The 21,030-nt window shown below is 42.1% G+C and overlaps 1 protein-coding gene across 7 annotated transcripts in view; it reads left to right on the top strand.

The window, feature by feature from the left end:
• The window catches only part of Ralgapa2 (Ral GTPase activating protein catalytic subunit alpha 2), a 282,313-nt gene that overhangs the window by 38,901 nt on the left and 222,382 nt on the right, over window positions 1-21,030 (top strand). For all 7 annotated transcript variants that reach the window (NM_001421313.1, XM_087651017.1, XM_087651019.1 and 4 more), the window contains 1 exon segment: window positions 3,735-3,787. In NM_001421313.1, the coding sequence (NP_001408242.1) occupies window positions 3,735-3,787 (53 nt within the window).

Genomic DNA, 21,030 nt, shown 5'->3' with positions numbered 1-21,030 from the left:
GCTTGACATGTGGACATGGAGTAGTGGACTGTAGAACTGGGGAAAGCACTCTTGGAGCTGTGATGTGTAAGAGAGCCTGTCTTAAGGTGGTCATGGGAGAGTTGCGAAAGGCAGCACCTACAGCCCGAGGAGAGGGACAACCAGATGGAGAAGTAACAGATAGTATGGGTGTTGGAGAAGGGGTTGAGAGAGTCAAATAAACAGTAGAAAGACACAGGCAAGAGCAGAGTGGCTTTTTTGACTGAGAATATAGACAGACCTTTTGGGATAAGAAAGAAAAAGGGCTTCCTGAAGTGGCCCGATTGCTGTGATCAAACAGAAGTGTGCCCTGTGTGTGGAGGGGAAGGGATATGGGCTCAGTCCTCAATGGGTTCTGGTATGCAGCAGATGGTTTAGAGTATTACCAAGAGTTTGTAGCCTGTGCCTTGGATGCCAGTATCTTCTTAAAAGGCATTTCTCAATTTCTATGTCAGATTTGTAAGGTATAAATCTTAAACTTAAGGAAATATACATGGACTGACCCAGGGCTCCAACTGCATATGTAGCAGAGAATAGCCTTGTTGGGGCACCAGGGGAAGGGGAAGCCCTTGGTCCTGCCAACGTTGGACCCCCAGTGCAGGGGGATGGGGGGGCATAAGGAGGATGTATAGGGGGAATACCAGTATGGGGAAGAGGGAGGGGAGGGAATGGGGGATTATGGACTGGAAACCGGGAAGGGGGATAACGTTTGAAATGTAAGTAAAGAAATATATCTAATAAAAAATTTTAAAAAAAGTTAACTAAGTAAAAGGGTAGATATTGTAAACATGAAATGCTCTGAATTTCCTTTGGTAGTTTTTCTCTATTCCACTTTGTTTTACAGGTATGTGGAGGAGAAAGAGGTCATGTTTTGTACATTTAAAATAGCAGTGAACTGAGTGTGGCAGCTTAAGCCTTAATTCCAACACCCCAGAGGCAGAAACAGGAGAGTCTTTGAGTTCAAGGCCAGCTAGGTCTACATAGTGAGTTTGAGGTCTGCCAAGGCTACCTGTGATACCTTGTCTCAACACACACCTACATGCATGTACGCACGCACGCACGCACGCACGCACACACGCACGCACGCACGCATGCACGCACGCACATGCAGGCATGCCAAAACGAAAAACAACAAAACAAAACAAAAAAATCAATGAAGAAATTTAAGATATCAAATCCCCAAAAAGCCACCTTTCCAAAATTATTTTGTCACACCCCATTCCCCTTTCCTCTATCCTCATTTTTCACCTTTCTTACATCCATTCTTTTAGAAAATTGTGGAATTTTAACACTGTATCAGTTAGTTTGTGCTGTATAAAAACACTCCCAAATTAAATGCCTTGAGACAGCCACCATTCAGCTCTGGTTGGTTCTTCTGGTTTAGCCTAGCTTGAGCTCTTTGGTCAGCTGGTTTGAATGGCCTCACTCACACATCTTACAGTTGGCCAGATGCCTTGGTTCTAGAACCGTGCAGATACTCATCCTCCAGACAGCAGGCCAGAGTGGGTTCCTTTGCAGGACGGCCTCAGAGTCTCAGCATCAGCAAAAAGGCCTCAAATTTGCTAGAGTCGCATTGATCAAAAGCTATCATGAGGCAGTCCAGATTCAAGGGTACTGAAAGAGACGATGCTGTGGGAGGACGTGGGCTCTGCCCCCTTATGGAAGCTCTCCTTAAGACTCAGTGATGAACCAATAGGAGCAGGGTGAGATTTTTGGGAAGTTCTTCCTTTTAGTGCAATCTATATAGAATTGGAAAGTGTACCCCAAAAGGAGGAAAAATATTTAATACGAATAATGAAATCATTTTATGATAACTTCAGGTTTCCAGTTATTCAGGACAAAACCTTGTATCTGGTTCTCCAGCAAGTGTCATTGTCCTGTCTCCTCACCTACACCACTAGCACCAAAGCTTCCAGTATCCTCATCTAGTCTGACACTAGCCGCGGAAAAGGTCTCCTTACTTCAATTCTTTGCTTTCTTCTACCTCCAAGTTTCTTTTCAAGAGAGTAACTGGAGCTATGACTTATAATGATGATTTATAATCACAACTCTGCGCTGCAATGGCTTTTCATCGTCTACTTCACTGTAGTGACACTATCCTGCCTCCAGTTTACCTTCTTTGCCACACCTACTCTCTAAGCTTGTCTGCTCCAATGTCCCCATCTTTGCTGTAGCCTCCAGGGCCTTCCTGACCCTGTCAAGCATGCTCAGCCACAGGAACTTGGTCTGGTCCACATCCCCTCCCTGGACGGCGGCTCCCTCATATTTCTGTATGGCTTGCTTCTTGCCCGGGGTAAAGTCGCTTTCACTTTGTGAAAGTTGTCTAGTTGTCACTTTTCCAGGAAAGCATTTTCTGCCTTTCCTAATCAGATTGCATATTGGATTTTAATATTCCTCATTTGCTTTGCTCATGGATTTTCTAACTTATTTATACTTTGCCTCCTCTTACCAAAATGTAATCTTCCCCAGGGCAGGGAGTTTTGCTTCCTTTATCCCCAGGGCCCAACAGAATTCCTGAAAAACAGTTTTTGTAAGTGAATGAATGATGACTGCTTCTTAGAGTTTAAGCATTAGTTAGTCAGGAGCTTGGAACTGATCGCTCTGTTGACTTTCGTTATTGCACTTGTTGAGAGAGGTGCTTGCTATGAAGCCTCGGCTGGCCCTGAACTCCTGGTGATTCTCCCCTTTCATTGCTAGTATTACACTTGTGGGCCACCATGCTGACTTCACTGGACACACTCACACCCACTCATTTACATACAGCCTGTGACAACAGAGTCTGATCGTTGCAAGAGAGGTCTGAGAAGCCAAAGCTGTTTACTCCCTGATGATTCTTAAGTTAGATGAGGTGTAGCATGGGCAATTAATGGTAGCTCCTTCTGGAGGTAAGTGGTGCAGTTTTTGTATTATTAATAACTTATGTTATCAAAGGGGTGTTGTGGGGCTGTGGATGTAACTCAGTTGGTGGAGTGTTTGCCCACCATGCAGGAACTACTTTAGTTCTAGCACCACATAAACCAGTATGGTGGTATACCGTTTGTGATCCCTGTACTTGGGGGGTAGAGGCAGGAGAATCAAAACTTCAAGGTCATCCTCACCTATATAGCAAGTCGGAGGCCAACCTGGGTTACAATGAAGCCCTGTCTCAAAACAAGAAAAAGTGCAGTGTGAATTTGTACAATGGAGGGACAGACTCTTCTCTATAGATGTCCGTGTTCTTTGACTGTTAATATCATTGTTTTTCCTGTTCATTTTACTGTACTTTGAGCCACTTTAGTACCTAGTTAAGAAACCAATTAGAGGAGGGGAGGAGGGGAGGAGGGGAGGAGGGGAGGAGGGGAGGAGGGGAGGAGGGGAGGAGGGGAGGAGGGGAGGAGGGGAGGAGGGGAGGAGGGGAGGAGGGGAGGACTGTGGGAGGGGGGGGGTGACCAGGAGTGATATGTACCATGAGTAAGTGAAAGGAAAAAAAAAACATTTAGAAAACCATTAGAAAACACTTCCACAGGAAGTGCTAGTATAAGAGGGTAAGGGGTGGCTGCAGTTGACAGGGACTTGATGTGCCATTTCAGTGTCTGTGCATTCCTGGCAGTGCTCCTCCCCGTCCCAGTAGATCTCCATGCTTGTCTCCAGCATTTAAGATGCTTTTCAGCATCGTGTGTGACGTTCTAAACCTTAAGTGCTAGCATGTTGACTGATTTCTTTTTCTTAATTTCCAGGGAATAATAAGTCGCAAAGGGAGGAGCTGGACTCCATCCTCTTTCTTTTTGAAGTAAGTTTTGTTTATTATTATTATTGCTATTGTTATTATTATTATAGCTTTTAAAATCCTTGTTAGAAATAAGATACCTTAGTTGATCTTTATGATTTTTCTTTTTAAAAAGTGTGTTTCCCTTGTATGAACGTCTCAATGTAAAGGTACTAGTTGGAAGAGTAGACAAATTTTAAATAGTAATAGCTTTTGCTGTTTTTCTTTCCATATGAACTTTTATGTGAATCTTGCATAAATGTCCTCTATCTCACAGACTTCAGGCGACTTGTCTTACTGACATGTGAATCTGACATGTTTTCTCACATATATATATATATATATATATATATATATATATATATAATATTTTAAAAGTTATTTATTTTTATGCATATGGATGGGGCTGTGTTTCATGCATGTGTGTCTGTGCATTGCGTATGTTCAGTACCCTTGGAGGCTAGATAAGGGTGTCAGATCCCTAGGACTGCAATTATAGATGGTTGTTAACTGCCAGGCGTGTGCTGGGGTTATACCTAGCTTCTCTGGAAGAGTGGCCAGTGCAGCTCTTAACCATGAAGACTCTCCAGTCCCTCCAAAAGTTATTTTTGACTAGTGGTGGAGTTAGAATTTTTGCATATCTACATCTGTGTATGTGGGTACTCTTTAAAGTTGGAATGAGTTTTGGCTGTGTTTTTTAAAATTAAGTTAGATTTTATTTGTGTACATGTGCAAAGGTGTGCCACAAGCATTCTCCACAGCAAGCATTTGAGGGTAAGGTGACAATCTGTGACAGTATGGTCTCTCTTTTCACCATGTGATTGAGCTTAGGTTGTCAGGCTTAATAGAGGGGGCCTTTACCTGATGAACAATTTTGCCAGCCTCTTGGCAGCTTTTTGGGTGTTTTGTTTTTGGGGGTCTCTTCAAGTAGCCCTAGCTGTCCTAGAACTCCATGTGCCACAGGCTGGTCTTGAGTGAGAAGAGATATGCTACCACATCCAGTTTTTGGCAGTGTTTTTGGTGTGTTAAGTACAAAGTTCTGGCTTAAATGTGTAGGCAAGTGCTAGATTATGGAAACTAGAACTAGACTCAGCTGAATTACAAGGTTTCTTTTGTTCTTTTTTCGAGACAGGGTTTATTTACCTAGCCCTGGCCCTCCTGGAACTCTCTGTGTAGACTAAGTTGACTTCAAACTCACAGAGATCCACCTACCTCTACCTCCTAACTGCTAAGATTAAAGGTGTATGCCACTGTGCCTGGCCTATAAATTAATAACTTGTAAATTAAGAGAAATACCTACTTATTAATTTAATGGGTGTGTACATGTGCATTTTTACAGTGCATATGTGTAGGTCAGAGGACAACTTTGGGGAGTTTGTCCTATCCTTTCACCAAGTGGGTTCTGGGAAGCAAACTCAAGCAGCTTTATAGACTGAACCACCTAGCTGGCCCCTAGATTATAAATTCTGAATGTTCATTCACTTACAGTGTAAATGAATTTTACCCAGCAACATGGCTGCTCTGGCGAGGGGTCACATCCAAAGACCTTCTAGGTTTGTATGATCCTGCCAGGATGCAGCCACAGTCTGGATTACAGTATGTTTTGTCTGGAATACAGACATGCCCTTAGTATACAGCTTAATCCCTGACAATGAAGGAAAAGTTAATTTGTAGAAGGAAGCAGTCATGTTTGAAAGTGACATCTAATTGAGGGGCAAAGTGATGAATCAGAGAACGATTTGACAGAATAAGCCAGAGAATAAGGAGCTAGAAGACTAGAATATATCACCAAAGTTAGTATGAGGTCAGGGAGAACAATTCAGTCGGAAGCCAAACCAGATTGAATCAGTCAGCTTGGAAAATTATATTGTATAGAGGCTAGAAACTTCCAGGCCTGGGGCTAGGGTTAGTTAGAGAAGGAAATGCTCTGGGCTCAGCCTAAGATTGTATTCAAACAGCTTGGGTACAGCTCTCATCTCATCACTTCATCTGAGGAAATAAAAGTGACATTTATACATAGCTAGAAGTGGTGTGTGCATGGTTTGTTATAAGAAGATAAACTCTATGTGTGTGTGTGCATGTGTGTGTGCATATATGTATACATATCTGTGAAGGCCAGAAATCAGCCTTGGGTGGTTTTCAGTGATCACTCTAGTTTTTTGTTTCTGTTTCGAGCCAGGGTCTCTCCCCAGAATCTGCAGTTCCCTGATTAGGGCAGGCTAGCTGTCCAGAAAGCTCCAGGAGTGTTCCTGTCTTTGCCTTCCCAACACTGGGATCACACGCAGGCACCACCATGTGTGCTTGTATGAAAAGGTCTTTTCTAGTTAAGCTGTCTCTCCAACCCAATGAAGAAAAGTGTATGACTGTAAGGAAAGTCCAAATGTGCAGACCTGGCTGGAGGGAAGGCTAGGAAAGGACACTGGGTGAATTGTGAGGGGCTGTTTGAATGGAGTAAATTATGTCATGGGACATGTTATGACATGGTAGATGTTGGGGCGGGCCAGCTCAAAGTCCTGGATATGGGCCTGGGAGGTATCTGAGCTGGTCATCTTGCCAGCTCTCCGGCACCCACACCACCAGGGTGAGCTCCTTAGCACTCCTCTGACTAGCTCGTCCAATGCCACAGCTGGCAAGGAGCAGAGCTAGCTCGCTAGCTCTTATGCCCTCCTGGCTGGCTCACCTGCAGTCTCTGCAACCAGGGCCAGTTCTACTTTGTTGCCTAGGTGAGGTTCAGGGCCAACTTCCTCCAATCCTGCAGCTGGTGAGGGGCAGGGCCAGCTCTCCCCATCTCATGATCCTGGGGACAGGACCGCTCCTTCCCTCTCCCCCGCCACGGGTGGCAAGGGCAAGGGGTCAGGGATGGCATCTGTCCTTCATGGCATTATTTTGTCATGCTCATTGTATTTCCTATGGTTGCCCTCCTGTGATTCAAGCCTGTGCAAAGAAGTTATTTACAGGGAGCATTAATAATGAGTCCTTGGCTGAAGTCTGTTAACTACTGCATGTTTCACTAATTTCATTTATTTCTGTACCAAGGTATAAATTTACCAAATAATCTAACATTTTAACATTACAAAGCCTGATAAAAATCCCGTGATCCTGACAGCTTCCTGCCCCCTTTTGAAGACTAGAAGCTAATACTAAAAGGAGGTATTCCTCCTTGATAATCTCTTCCTCACCTCTGGACACATTCAATCCCAAACATCTTATTTCTCCTTTTAAAAGGAGTATTAACTGAGCTCGTTGTAATGATACATGCCTTCAATCCTAGTACTCAGGAGACAGGGACAGGTGGATCTCTGAACTCAAGGCCAGCCTGGTCTACATAGTAAGTTCCATGATAGCCAGAGCTACATAGAGAGACCTTGTCTTGAGGGAGAAAATGTATTACTTGGCTGGGGATGATTTTTCAGTGGGTAGAGCACTTGACACACAATCTGATAATCTGAGCTGGGACTTCCCAGAACCCACTTGAAAAACCAGATACTGTAAAGCAAGTGTCTAAAATCCCAGCATTCCCTACTGGGAGATCGGAGGGTGAGGTGGGAGAACTACCAGGAGCTCTCAGGCCAGCTACCTGGCATACACAGCAGTGAACAGGAGAGACCCTGCCTTAATCCAGGTAGAAGAAGACTGACATCTGAGGTTGTGCTCTGACCTCTGCATATATGTTGTGCTGGTGTGTGCTTATTACTTAACACATGCACGCACACACATATACACACACACACATGTGCTCTTGAGTAATTTGTTGTGTAGTTTGGTTTTGAGTGTAACAGAAGTGTCCTCATGTCACTTATGACTTGTCTAGTGCTCTCAGCATCATTTCTAATGCATTATTCCACAATGTAATTTAGCTTGGATTTATCCATTCACACTGCTGGATTCGGTGGGTAGGTATGACTCATTCAATTCCCACATTTGGTCTATAGGGGATTTTTGTTTTCTTTGATTGTCTGTGGATGCTGGCCAACCTTTGCAGTGGCCTGTTTTTTTTACTTAATGCACTGGCACAGCCCTATAGTACATTTGCAAATAGAAATGATAAAAGTAATCATTATATTTTTATCCCTAAAAGAGTTTTGCTCATGTTCATGTTTCACCAATAAGAATAATATATTCTATAATTTTTAGTGACCACTCTGTAAGATTACATAAATTTGTTTCCATTTCTAGTTTGGTCAGATTATTTTTAAAAAAAGCAGATGGGTTTTTAAATTTTCAAATTTCTGTTTTTCTCTGCATCGATCAGCTGATGACTCCTTTGTCTTCCAGGTCTAGGTTTTGCAGGGACTAACACTTTGCCTTGCATTTAAGGACTTAAATATTTTTTATGGTTTTAGGTAATGGTTTAATTTTCATATATTTAAATTTTTTTCTTAAAGGTTTTTATAAATTTTGATTCCGTCCTTTCTCTTTCCCTAACTCCTTCCAGAACCACCCCTCTCCTTACCTAATCAACTTCATGTTCTTTCTTTTTCTTTAAAAAAAAAAAGGCACTCCAATTCCACCCCAAAGAACAACAGAATCATGGAGTCTGTTTTGTACTGGCCAGCTACTCCTGAGTGTTGGGCCTGTCCTGGAATGTGTTGATTGAAGAAAACTGAGTTTCCTTCTTCTTGTACCTATCAACTGCAGATAGCATCTTGGTTAGACTTTGTCTTCTCCTTCATGCTGGGTGTTTTGTATTCTATTTCTGGTAATTCTAATATGTGTCGTATTTAATAGTTTAAATCTTTTTGAACACAGTGGCTTCTTGCATATGTTGTAAGATTAATATGAATCACAGAGATTAAAATTTTAAGTCTTTGTGGTTTTTTAGATGGATTTGTTTCAGCTTTTGACAGCACTTTGGGGGAGTGGTTTCTTTTAGAACTACTTTGTCTTCCTTTGAGGATTACTAATGGGGTCTCAGGATGAATACCCACAACTTCCTGAGGGTGGGGCTCAGGGGCTGGAGGGACCAGATGTCTGTCCATTCTAGTGCTGGCATGGGACTTAGGTCTTTGGCTCCAGCATTCTTCTTTGCTTGAAAATCACAGATCATTCTTCTGTGTCCTTTCTTTTTTTTGCTTCTGTCTCTTCTATTAACTTTCTTTTTCTCTTTCTGTTAGTTTCTCTGAGTCCTCAAAACCATGCAATGCTTTAAGAGTCATATTTGTTGTTTCTCTAGAAACTAGTTGTCCCAAAGGTGGGAAGCCTTCAGAAGCCTAAGTCCTCACCCTTCCACAAAGGAAGTCTAATGCCTTCCTTCCTGTCTAGAAACTCTGCACAAGGGAGGGAGCTATTAGTGATACATTACTATCTACAGAGAGTTAGTTGCCTATATAGAAGAACAAATATATATTATTCAAAGCTTCATAAAGCTTTCACTTTGCATAGTAAATATGAGTGAGTGATGAACTTGCATTTCTTTTGTTTATGTTCTATGCTCAACTCTAGCTTTACAAGTTGTAATTTGTGTGGTTCATTCCGGGCACTAAGCAACTTCATTGCTGCTTCCTACATTAGAAGTGCTTTATGAGGGTCTGAGGTGAATACTCATTACTGTGTAAATAATTGAGGAAGGCTTCCTTTAGAAGAGGTAGAGTTATTAAGATGTTAAATTACAGAGGCGACCCTGCACAAGGATATTCTATAAATAAGAATTGGATTGGAAGAAAGTAGATAATTAAGAGAGTTACAGAGACACGTTGGAAGACTGTGTAAGAGAGCTACGTCTTACCTTGGTAAGGGGCAAAGTGCTTGGCAGCTTTGAAAGTGGGAATGGTAGTTTGACAGTGTAGCAGACTGCCAGACAGTACAGTGTTCTGGTGAGTAAGTGATGGGCGAGTAAGGTTGACAGCTTAGGTCATGAATTCCAGGGTGTGGAGGGTTGTACAGAGATGAAATCTGTCTTCACCTCTGCTGGGAGCACATGAGCCTTTACTTGGCTACCTTTCCTTGTAGTACCACTTAGGATTTCTGTCCTCTTGGTTCATGGAGATGCTCATCATCCTTCCGTTTTAAAATTTGTTTTATTGTTATTGTGGTTACGATAGATTTTTATTCTTTTAAAAACATTTGTCTATCATTACCGAATATTTCTAATAGAGATGTAGGATCTCAGAACATGAATTAAATGCCATCTTGCATTGACCAGAATCTGTTTTACGAGGGCCATTCTGTTTAATCTTTTCCTTTTGAAGTAGATTATGTCTTTCTAGATTTGTTTTTTGTGTTGGTGGTGGTCATATGTATGGCTTTGACCTCTGAACTACATTCCCTGAACCTCTCAGTTTTTAAAGATTTTATTTTTAATTATGTGTGTATACGTGTGTGCATATGTGTATATGAGTCTGTGCAGGTTCATGCATATGACTGTAGTATCTGTGGAGGCCAGAAGAGCCCATCAGATCTTCTGGAATTTTTACTACATGTGTGTACTAAGAACTGTACTCAGGTCTTCTGCAAGAGCAGTGTGTGTTCTTAGCTGCTGAGCCACCTCTCCATCTTCCTCTCTGAGCTTTGAGGGAAGACAGGTGGGGAGGTCTGTGGAGTTAGGTGACCTTTCTCAGGGTGCACCTTTATCAGGTAGTAGCTCATAGAATTTACACCGGTGTTCTTAACGCTGTGGCAGTTACCTGTACAGGAGAATGAGGGGATGTTTAGCCTGCTGAGGAAGCTGATGACTGGGGCTTCAAGTTCATATTGTCTTCTCTTGAGAACCATCTAGATGCAGCCCCCAGGAGGTTGTTTTAGTGATACCTAGGATTTGTTTTAATCAGTTTTGATTAGGCACTCTGATACAAAATGACTGCAACGAAGGAGAGGTTTTAATTATACTTGCTCTTGCCTTAGAGCAGGAAGCATGGCACACAGGGTCTTAGAGGATCACCCAGAGGTGAAATCAGCAGGCACAGAGGAAACTGAGGGCAGGAGCCTTTTACGTTTACAAGAATGACCAAGGCAAGACAGATGTACTAAGCTGAATTTGGAATTACGGAGGTGAGCCATTTGAGCTTAGTCTAGGCTGGCTGGTCATATCTGAGTGGTTCAGGAGGATGCTGACTAGGGTGAGAGCACAAGAGACGATTTGGAATTGGTTGGTCTTAGGCCCTTCCTACAGGGGCCAGTTCTCCCTGTTAGGGAGGCCATAGATGTCAGACCACTAAGAATACAGAAACTATCCTAATAGAAGAGCTGCCTGCCTTCTTGAATGCCATCCCTTTCCAGCAAAGAAATTGGATGGTTTACAAGAAGTATATTGTTGGGTTGTGGGGAAAAAAAAAGAAGTATATTGTTAAGAAAGAAGAAAACTTTGAAAATTTGATAACAAGAAATGTCTTCTCTTGCCCATATCTGATTAAAACACATAGAGAGGAGGTTTCATTAATGGAGCCTGCATATGCGCTGGCATTGGACTTCCTTATACACTTGCCCTCCCCACCAAACTCACACACATTACTGAGTTTGAAATTACGGACAAAAGCAACACTTGACTTTCAGAATCTTTATTCTAAATTTTATTAAGACTATTTCCCAGATTAGACTATTTTAATCTTGTCATTGTCCTTCTAGACACCCAAATGTGCTCTTTCTAGTCTGTAAAATGAGGCTCAGCTGGTGTGCCCTTTGGGGTCCCCCAGGGAGTCCTTCTCTGGGGAAGGGCTCCCTCAGCTCCAGGCCACTTTGCCATGTACTTTTGCTGTTTCTTTTCTGCCTATTAGTCATGTGCCTTTCTTTGCAGGGGCTTTAACCCTTTTTTTTACCACCACTCTTTCTTGTACTGTTTAAAATCACTGAATTCTTCTGGTAAGTGTTGCTGGGATGAGGGGTGGGGAACGCTCATTCTTCGAGTGAACTTGTGTAATAAACCATAGTGTGTGGCCATTTGTTTGTTAGTCCTTAATGTGGCTATGCCTTAACCTCTTAATGAGGCCATAAAACTGCTCAGCCTAGCAGCCATCACTTAGTTCTTTGTGTTTCCCACAGTGATTTGCACTTGTTACTATGTATTGTTGTTGGATTAAAGTCTCAGTCTCTCCTCATTGTGGTTATTTGGTACTTTTGTGTTACTAGCATTTTCCCCTACCTAGACCTTGCTAGATGAAAGCTACAAGTCTTGGTCTATGTCAGCTTCGACAGCACAAGGCCGATGCCTTTGGTAGAGGTACAGGGTGTGGTAGGACTAGGTGGGTCTCAAAGTCTCTTACAGGTCTGTTAACCCTCAACACTGCAACTGCAGCTCTGTTTGAAGTGTCTAAACAAAATTTAACATGATTGGACTCTGACTAGCCTCTTTTATTAATGTATGTATACCATGTATAATGGAGAAGCTATGGAGTTTCTTGGCTATTACACTTGAAAGGTCATTCCACTTTGTTAAACACAGGGTTAGATTTTCACCTTACTGTAGGTCTGTCCCTTTGGGATTGGGGACTTCTGAGAATTAAGATCTTAGAATTGGGGTAAGTTTCTTAGGCTTGTTGTTAGTCCCAAGGTACTGTGTCTGTGGCCTGAGCATTGCTTGACTTCCATGGAGCAAGGAAACATGGCTTCAAAGCAGCTTCCTGGAAATATAAAGTTGAAAAGTCATGCAGATTTCATGCTTTTGTTTCCATGCTTGTTTTGGGATGAAAATGGCATCAGTATAGCCATAAATCAAATTACCTGGTCCTGTGTCTCTCCACCATGCCTGCAGATCCTTTCATCCTTCAGCCCTACCTCCAAGCTAAAGAACATGAGTTCTGTTGTCCTGGGATAGCGCACTGCCTCTTCTCTGTCCCTCCTTTGGTGGTCTGGGAAGCACTGACATGAGAGGTAAATTGCAGCAGGTGAGCTGCACAGTGGGTACAGGTGACACCTGGGCTTCTTGAAGGGCACACAGAGGAAGGGCACACAGAGGAAGGGCACACAGAGGAAGGGCACACAGAGGAAGGGCACACAGAGGAAGGGCACACAGAGGAAGGGCACACAGAGGAAGGGCACACAGAGGAAGGGCACACAGAGGAAGGGCACACAGAGGAAGGGCACACAGAGGAAGGGCACACAGAGGAAGGGCACACAGAGGAAGGGCACACAGAGGAAGGGCACACAGAGGAAGGGCACACAGAGGAAGGGCACACAGAGGAAGGGCACACAGAGGAAGGGCACACAGAGGAAGGGCATGAGTAACCACAGGCTCAGGTATCTGCTTTTCCTTCAGGACTCAGGGTGACATGAGTACGTTATCTTCCTTCCCAAAGATTGTGCGGATGCTGGATCAGAGCCAGGGCATACATTTGCAAAGCCTTGCCTTGCCCACAGCTGTGCTCAGGAGTTACTGTATGACCACTGGTCAGCCTTGGGCTGCAGTGGGTTTCACATCTCACTTTAGCAGATTTCCATGGTGGTTTCTTCCTCATTGCTCAGGTGAGCTTGTAGAGAGAGTGAGTTTAGCCTCTCATGGTTTCTCAAACTAAGGGCAAGAGACTTGAAACTATTTTCCTGAAAGCAGTCACATGACTTGTCCCAGCACTGTACTAGGAGCTCTTCAAGTAAGGTGAAAGCAAAAGCTGGCTTGCATTCCTCTGACACTGTTTTGGATCTGAATACCACCCCTAGCTTGAATGTTGATTGTTGTAATCTCTCCTTGGTGCATGCATTTACTGGTACTAGGGGCATATTTCTCTCTCTCTCTCTCTCTCTCTCTCTCTCTCTCTCTCTCTCTCTCTCTCTCTCTCCATTCTGATGTCTGCTTTTGTTTGTGAACTTAACAAACTGGAGGGTAAGAAAATATAAATGTTTACTTATTTTGGACATAACTTGCTTTTTGTATTGTGGTGTGTTAAAGTTTGAATTAGAGGACCAGCGTCCAGGGTGAAGGTATCTGCTTTCAGGGGATAAGGTAACTGCCACACTGCACAACTGCAGCCTCTCTTATGAATTGTGATCTAGAGGTGAGGAACTTGGGATTGGCCCAACAGAGTATACTGAATTACTCAGTTCACCTTGGAGGAAGGGAACACGGAGACAAGATGTTTGTGAAGTGTGAAATTACATTCTTGTGATTGATTATCTTCCTTTGCAAGGTGCCTTACCCTCCCATTGTGGTAGCAGCTGACCTGTGGTTACTGACACCCTCAGAGATCATGTAGACGAGAGTTAGGAAATGCACACGAATCCTTATAAGATAATAGAAGAAAGCACACCAAGACGACAGGACATTCACAATAACATTCACAATAACAAGGGAGCGCGTGGTTATGTTTGACCAGAACACATCTCCTTTCACAATGTTTCCACACTGATGTTGACACCTAGTTTGTATGAATTTTTTTTTCATATTCACTTAGAAGAGAGCTGTACAGATGCTTCCTGCTTTGTATATTTTCTCTGGCTTGTTTCGTGTGGTTGTATAGCACAGTAGCTATTAGAGAGTGACACCTAGTGTTTGATGTGCATGTGACACTGGGTAGGAAGGAAGGAGCTGGCTTGAAGCCTTCCTTCCCTGTAGCTGATCCTGCAGAGCAGGGCATTTACAGATGAACTTGACTGTGTGGCTAGTCGCACAATAGCCTGCAGGTCTGTAGTACTCTAGTATTATTGAGGGAAGCATTTAAATCTTAAGTTTCTGAGGTAGCAGGAATCAAGTTAGAGCATTGCATGCAGGCGTTGGTATTTCTGTTTCGTTCCCAATGCAGGTTCTTGCAAAGTGAATTTTTTAAAAAGGCTGGTGTGGAAAGGAGAGCCTATTAGATATGCTAGTACAAAGTGGAAGAGAATGGAGGACATGGTAGGTTTTAGCCAAAAAGCAGGCGCTTGCATGAAATGGAGACTAACTACAGGGTGTGCCTTTCACCTTTTATGTGAGTTTCCTGTGTACAAAGAAGATTCTTCTTCGAACTGATCTTTCCTCGGGGCAAAGCACACCGCTATGGCAGGATTTTTTGTTACTAAGTTGAGGGGCTATGAAACGTCTAGTGCACATGTTTTCTTAGAGAGGGTTAGACCTGGATATGATGTGCAAGTGAAAAGATAAACTTACAGAATGTATCCCGTTTCTGCTTCCAAGGCTTCAAATGTTGCACTGTTAATACATGATGGAAGGTTTTCAAGTTTATATGTTACTGCATAATGGGAATGTTTCCCTGTTTCATCATGGTTCTACATATCTCATGCTGTGTCCCGCAGAGGAGGATGTTATTAACTAGCTCACAGGCAGCATTCTTCCGCTTTCTCCCCTCAACCTCTCCAGTGCTCGCTCTCCTCTAATGCAGTTCTGGATCCCATTGCCAGGACTATTGCACTCCCAGCCCTCTCACAAGGACCCTCCTCATCAGACCTCTGCCTTCTCATTCCTGTCACCATTGCAGGACTATTGCACTCCCAGCCCTCTCACAAGGACCCTCCTCATCAGACCTCTGCCTCCTCATTCCTGTCACCTGTCTTATTCTTGTCCCCATTGGCAACCTCTTGGAAGTTCTTAGACCAGCAGAAAAGCTTTCTGGGGATGGAGTGGACACTGTTTAGTCTTCCTGGAATGCCCTTCTCTTGTAGGCTCACCCCTTTGTTTTCTTAAGGATTCTGGTCAAAGATATTTCTGCCTTTTCTCCTTAGATTATGCTGTCAAGGCAGAGATGGTGTCTTTCTCTCATGGTACCTGGCACAAGAATATTAGTCAATTAGTTAAAAGGAGGTAATTTAAGCCTATACCCTCTGAATTATGCATTTACTGAATTCATTATTTTCTTTTGAGTACATGTGCATGCATGTCTTTTGCATTTCTCATTTCTCAGCATTTTGAACAATTTATATCTACATTATTTTATTATAATATTTTCAGTTGCCATTTCTCTTATATTAAATGATTTGGAGAATCAATTTTTATGAACATATTAAATGCCAGTTATGTAAATACAGCTCACTGCTATAGGATCTTTATGTCTCTATTCTTGTTAGGGAATTACTTTGATTAATTTGCTAGAAGGTGTATTATGTACGTTGTTGAAGAAGGGAAGATAAGTGGCTGATGTGCTTCTAGCTCAGGAACACCTTTCCTTGAACTTCAGATATATAAAAGCATTCATAGGTGACTACATAATTTGCAGATCATTACTCCCCACCCTTTACTGTGTATGTCTAAGGTAGACGTAATTTGCTGCAGAAACACTTACCAGGAGCAGCTCTGTAGTGCAAGCCCTTGGTCTTTGGATCCCTGTTGTCCTCTGTGTCCTGACGCCCACTCCATGATTCATGGTCACTTCACCACAGCTGATGGAAAGACCAAGGCCAGCCTGTGGCTGCTTAATGAGTAGACCACCTTTTCTATTCGGTTTTTGCCTAGTGCTTTTAGATTTTACTGAATTTACAACTTTAAGTGTGCTTTGTCCAGGCACTTTTTGTGTGCGTTCTTTGTGTGGTTCTGGGGAGTTTGTGATGTGCACTGTCCTGACACGTGGGGTAATCTGTAATAGTCTAGTTTAATGCTCTCCATCTTCATTAGTTAATATTTTATGATCCTGAAGGTTATCTAATAATACATCTACTTCATTAGTTTCCCTAAGTTTTCATCATCTCCTCAATATACACTTGAGTCTTTAAGAACATCAATCAGAAACACTAAAATCAAATGTTCTTTTTTTTAAAAAATATTTATTTATTCTATATAAATACACTGTTTCTGTCTTCAGACACACCAGAAGAAGGCATCAGATCACATTATAGATGGTTGTGAGCCACCGTGTGGTTGCTGGGAATTGAACTCAGAACCTCTGGAAGAGCAGTCAGTGCTCTTAACCACTGAACCATCTCTCCAGCCCCCCAAATGTTCCTTTTTATTAATTGTATTTGTTTGTTTGTTTTTGAGGAGACATTTCCATTTTCCTTTGGGGTTATCTCTTTTGCAACCATCATTGCAGCTGCATAGCACTTGCATGGAATAAAGTCACCCCCCCCCCACACCTTTTTTTGCTTTGGGTAAACTTAAGTATACAATAGCCTTTGTCATCAGGATACCTTTGCCTTTTTAGGTCTTCTTTGATAATCAGGTTTTCAGCATCTTGGTTGATTTTTGAAATGTTGAATGCTTGATATATCTTTCTTTAAAAATTATGCTCCAGGGCTAGAGAGATGGCTCAGTGGTTAAGAGCACCCGACTGCTCTTCCAGAGGTCATGAATTCAATTCCCAGCAATCACATGGTGGCTCACAACCATCTGTAAAGAGATCTGATGCCCTCTTCTGGTGTATCTGAAGACAGCTACAGTGTACTTATATATAATAAATGAATAAATTAAAAAAAATTTAAAAAAATTTAAAAAAATTATGCTCCATATTTGTTTTAGATGTCTTTTGTATTGTAAATTAAGTCTGTTAATTTGCATAGATCAATTTTAAGTCTGGTAACTCATAGGCTAAGAACAACATTATCTTTTAAATAGTGATCTATCTAATCATGTATTTAGATGTAAAATGTTTGGAAATATTACATTTTTCAGTTCTTTTTATTAGATGCCACCTCGTGCTTCCCTGCCCTGGTTGGTTGATTGATTGGTTCCTTCCTTTCTCCTTCCCTTCTCCTTTTCCTTCCCCTTCCCTGTTCCCTGTTTTTTTAAGCTAGGGTTTCTCTGTGTAGCCTTGGCTATAATGGAGCTCTGTAGACCAGGCTGGCCTCAGACTCACAGAGTTCTGCCTACCTTTGCTCCCAGAGTGCTAGAATTAAAGGTGTGTTAGACTAGTGTGTGTGAGAGAAAGAGAGAGAGAGAGAGAGAGAGAGAGAGAGAGAGAGAGAGAGAGAGAGAATGTGTACTAAAACTAGAATCCTTTTTTATTTCTTTTCACGATTTTCACTAATCTGTTTGCTTGTGCCATGCTTATTAGAAAAATTATTGTGTGCTTGGTGTTGGTCCTGATATTGAGGATACCTGATGCATCCCAGGGATTCAGCTGTAATGGGCCTTATGCCTGTCTACCTGAGAAGAAAGCTAGTAGGTTTTTTTGAAGTGCTCTCATTTCAGGGGGTGAATTTGAAATTAGTATTTCCACTGACCCCTAGAGATATGACAGTACAGAGCTGTGTTTTACTTCCTCCGTAACAGCATGCTGAGATATTAAGTAGTACTATGTAGTAGAAGGGATTTCTGGTATAAGACAGCATTTGTTTGAGCTAAAATGTATTTATTTTATTTTTAAGATTATCTGTTTGTTCATTTTTGCTGTCTCACTTGAATTTAAAGGTTCTAAACAAGTATTGACCACCAGTGAAACAATTCTGTCTATATCAGAGTTGAGTTGTTTTTAGTAACTGGTAAAAATTCACCAGATGGCAGTGAAAAAGTTACTGCTGTAGTTGATGTGGGCTCTTTGTCTGTGGGTCCTTCTGAAGCCAGACTAGTTGTGTAGTCAGGACACCCACAGAATACTGTCCTGAAGGGACTTCCAAGTCTCAGTCTAAGTTCTTTGCACTGTTGTTACTTCCAAGGTCAGGGGCTAGGATGTCTGTTCTTTTAAATGGAATCTGCTTTCTCCCAGCAGCATCTTCTGTATGCACAACATGGTGCCCTACAGCTGGCTTGGGAAGGTTACTCCCTGGCTCTCTGTTCTCAAGCTGAACAGGTTTAGTTGGTTAGTTTCAGGTAGATTAACTGGCATGTGTGCCTTAGTATCTTCATTCTCCGATGCCTTGCGTTCCATGTAAACTTGAAATCAAGTGTGGATCAACTCGGGCATGCTGCAATCATCTGGTGATAATTTGGAAAAACAAGTTTCCCATCTAAATTAAATGAAGACTGGTGGTTCTAAAGTTCAAGGTAGCATCTTGTATAAACGCCAGCTTATGTTTCATATTATTCCTGGTCATGCAGTAGGTTCTGAAGAAAAAGTAGCTATGGATAATCAGTTAAAAGAATGGCAGGTTCCCTGATGTGCTGATCGGTAGTAATACCTAATTTCGATTTTGAGTGTGCTGTAATGGATTACCATATAGATTCAGCTGAGCACTGAGCATTAAACAGAGTCATGTGTTTTCCAGAAAAGTAATATTCATTCACACTGTGTGGCTTTCTTGAATTTTTTTTTATTTTATTCTCCAGTGAAACTACAACAAGATGTCAGTAGCTTATGTGGCATTCATAGCAGTATAGCTTAGAATATCAGCTGCAGTACAAGAAATGCCAGATCACATTTGCCTCACCCGAGGTAGGCTTCATCTGGGATTTCTGAGGCACAGGCTTAGCATTTAGACTAGATAGTTCTGTTTGCCTTTATATTTATTGACCTTCATAGGATTTAATCCATAAAAAACACCCTCTACAGTACAGAAAGATGCATTAGTTTGGCTATTGTTTCAGTCTCTGGATTGTTGTATTAAATTCTGTCATTTGGGGAGTATTCTTCTTAAAAAAGTGTGTGTGTGTGTGTGTGTGTGTGTGTGTGTGTGTGCGCGCGCGCGCGCACTTGCATGCGTGCATGTGAGCTTGTACACACGCATGCTCATGTACCATGGCGTGTGTGTGAGGGGGAAAGCTTGTGGAAGTTAATGTTCTCCATCATATAGGGCCTGGGGATTGAACTCAGGTTGTCAGGCTTCGTGGCAAGTGAATTTATAACTATTACTCCATCTCACAGGTCCTTTTGGAAATATTACCTCAGGCATTAGACACAATGTTTCATATGTAAACCTTGGAGTTTATTTCTTGATATCCTTAAAGTAGACCATTTTACAAGTCTGAATACTTAGGAGAAGCAGTGACGGCTGTTTTGACCTGACCTGAATTGGAGATGATTTTGTGTCAGACTTGGACAATATGGAAACATCTTTATGCAAACCTGCTTGATGCATTTTCTGTTTTCTTATTAAAAGTTGATTTTGTTGCCATAGACTTATAAAAAACAACTGAGGAATGTTAGTATGTATTTTGGAAACTGAAAAGTATGACTCAGTGGTAGTTTGGTTTCTATTAAAAGTTAAGAGTCTGAAAACCAGTGGGCATGTCAGATCAGGACAAAATCTACCAGGATTTTTGTTTGTTTTGTTTTTCAAGACAGGGTTTTTCTGTACAGCTCTGGCTGTCTTGGAACATGCTCTGTAGACCAAGCTAACCTCAACTGAGAGTGATCCACTTGCCTCTGCCTCCCCAGTGATAGGAAGACTGGGACAGGCCACCACTGCTGATTCACCTTGACCCTTTTTAGCACCTTCTTGAGTAGCGGAATGCAAATGTGATCCTACTTTGTAGCTAGGAGCTTCCCTTGAAGGAGGATGCAGAAGAAGGTGTGCTATTTGCTCAGGCAGTGAACTGTCAGGAAGCAGACAGCAAAACACAGGAGGACTTCAAAGGGAGGCCCGTCTAGTGAAGCCACTTCTAGCTGAATTGGAAACAAAGCTAGGGGAGCATCTGGGCCCCTGAAGTGGGGTACACTTCTCTTAGGGTTCTAGCCTTTCAATCTGGAGAGAATAAGCTAATTAATAATTTAAATATTACAGCAAAGATGTGTTGCTCAGACCCCCTTCAGTTGCCACCTAGGCAAGAGAGGCTCCATGACAGCTTCTGGTGTTAGCGCCTTCACCCTTTGTCGTGCTTTTCTCCATGAGCCCAGTTGCCTGGGACTGTGCTCTAGAGTTCCCTCTGCTGATAGTGGCTCCCTTGCTCATTCTCTTCCCTTCCCATTCCTTCTCTTCTCTCAGCTCTTTCCTGTAACTCCATTGCAGCCTCTTTTCCAAAGATTTTGTCTTGCAAAGATTACTGTTCATTTGTTACCAAAGACAGTGACCTGGGCCCTGATGTGGTTTAGGTGGCCCTTGAATTGTTCGGTCCGGCAGCAGCCTAGGCGTGGAGTCCCTCATTGCTCTCCAGCTATTTCTGTGGGCTCTTGCTCCCCTGTATTGTATTCCATAGCCACAGAGACTGTGGGAGTGGCAAGAGGTGTTTTTAAAATTATATCCTTTTCTGTAGGACAAGGCTCATGTGAGTTTTTATTGTTATCCTATAGAGCAGGACTTCCTAAACTTTTCTACTCATGACTCCCTTTTTCAGAGAAATTTTACCTACCCCAGGTATATAGGTATGAAATATGTATCTGAAACAAACATTTATTGTTAATAAATCTCAAAGAAGCTTAAAGTAATGCTTTGGTATACATATAACTTTACCATTTATTAAAGGCAACATCAAATTTGTGTACTAATGAGAAAGATGTGCTTATTTATTTTTACCTTAAGAATTAGATCTTTGCTGAATATTTGAAGTGAGATTTAGAATGTCTTCAGAGATTTTCAAAGTTGATCAGTGTTTTTATTTTGTGATT

Source organism: Rattus norvegicus, chromosome 3 (assembly GCF_021556685.1).
Source record: "Rattus norvegicus strain SHRSP/BbbUtx chromosome 3, alternate assembly SHRSP_T2T, whole genome shotgun sequence".
Lineage (NCBI taxonomy): Eukaryota > Metazoa > Chordata > Mammalia > Rodentia > Muridae > Rattus > Rattus norvegicus.
This window is presented reverse-complemented; position numbering and strand designations above follow the sequence as displayed.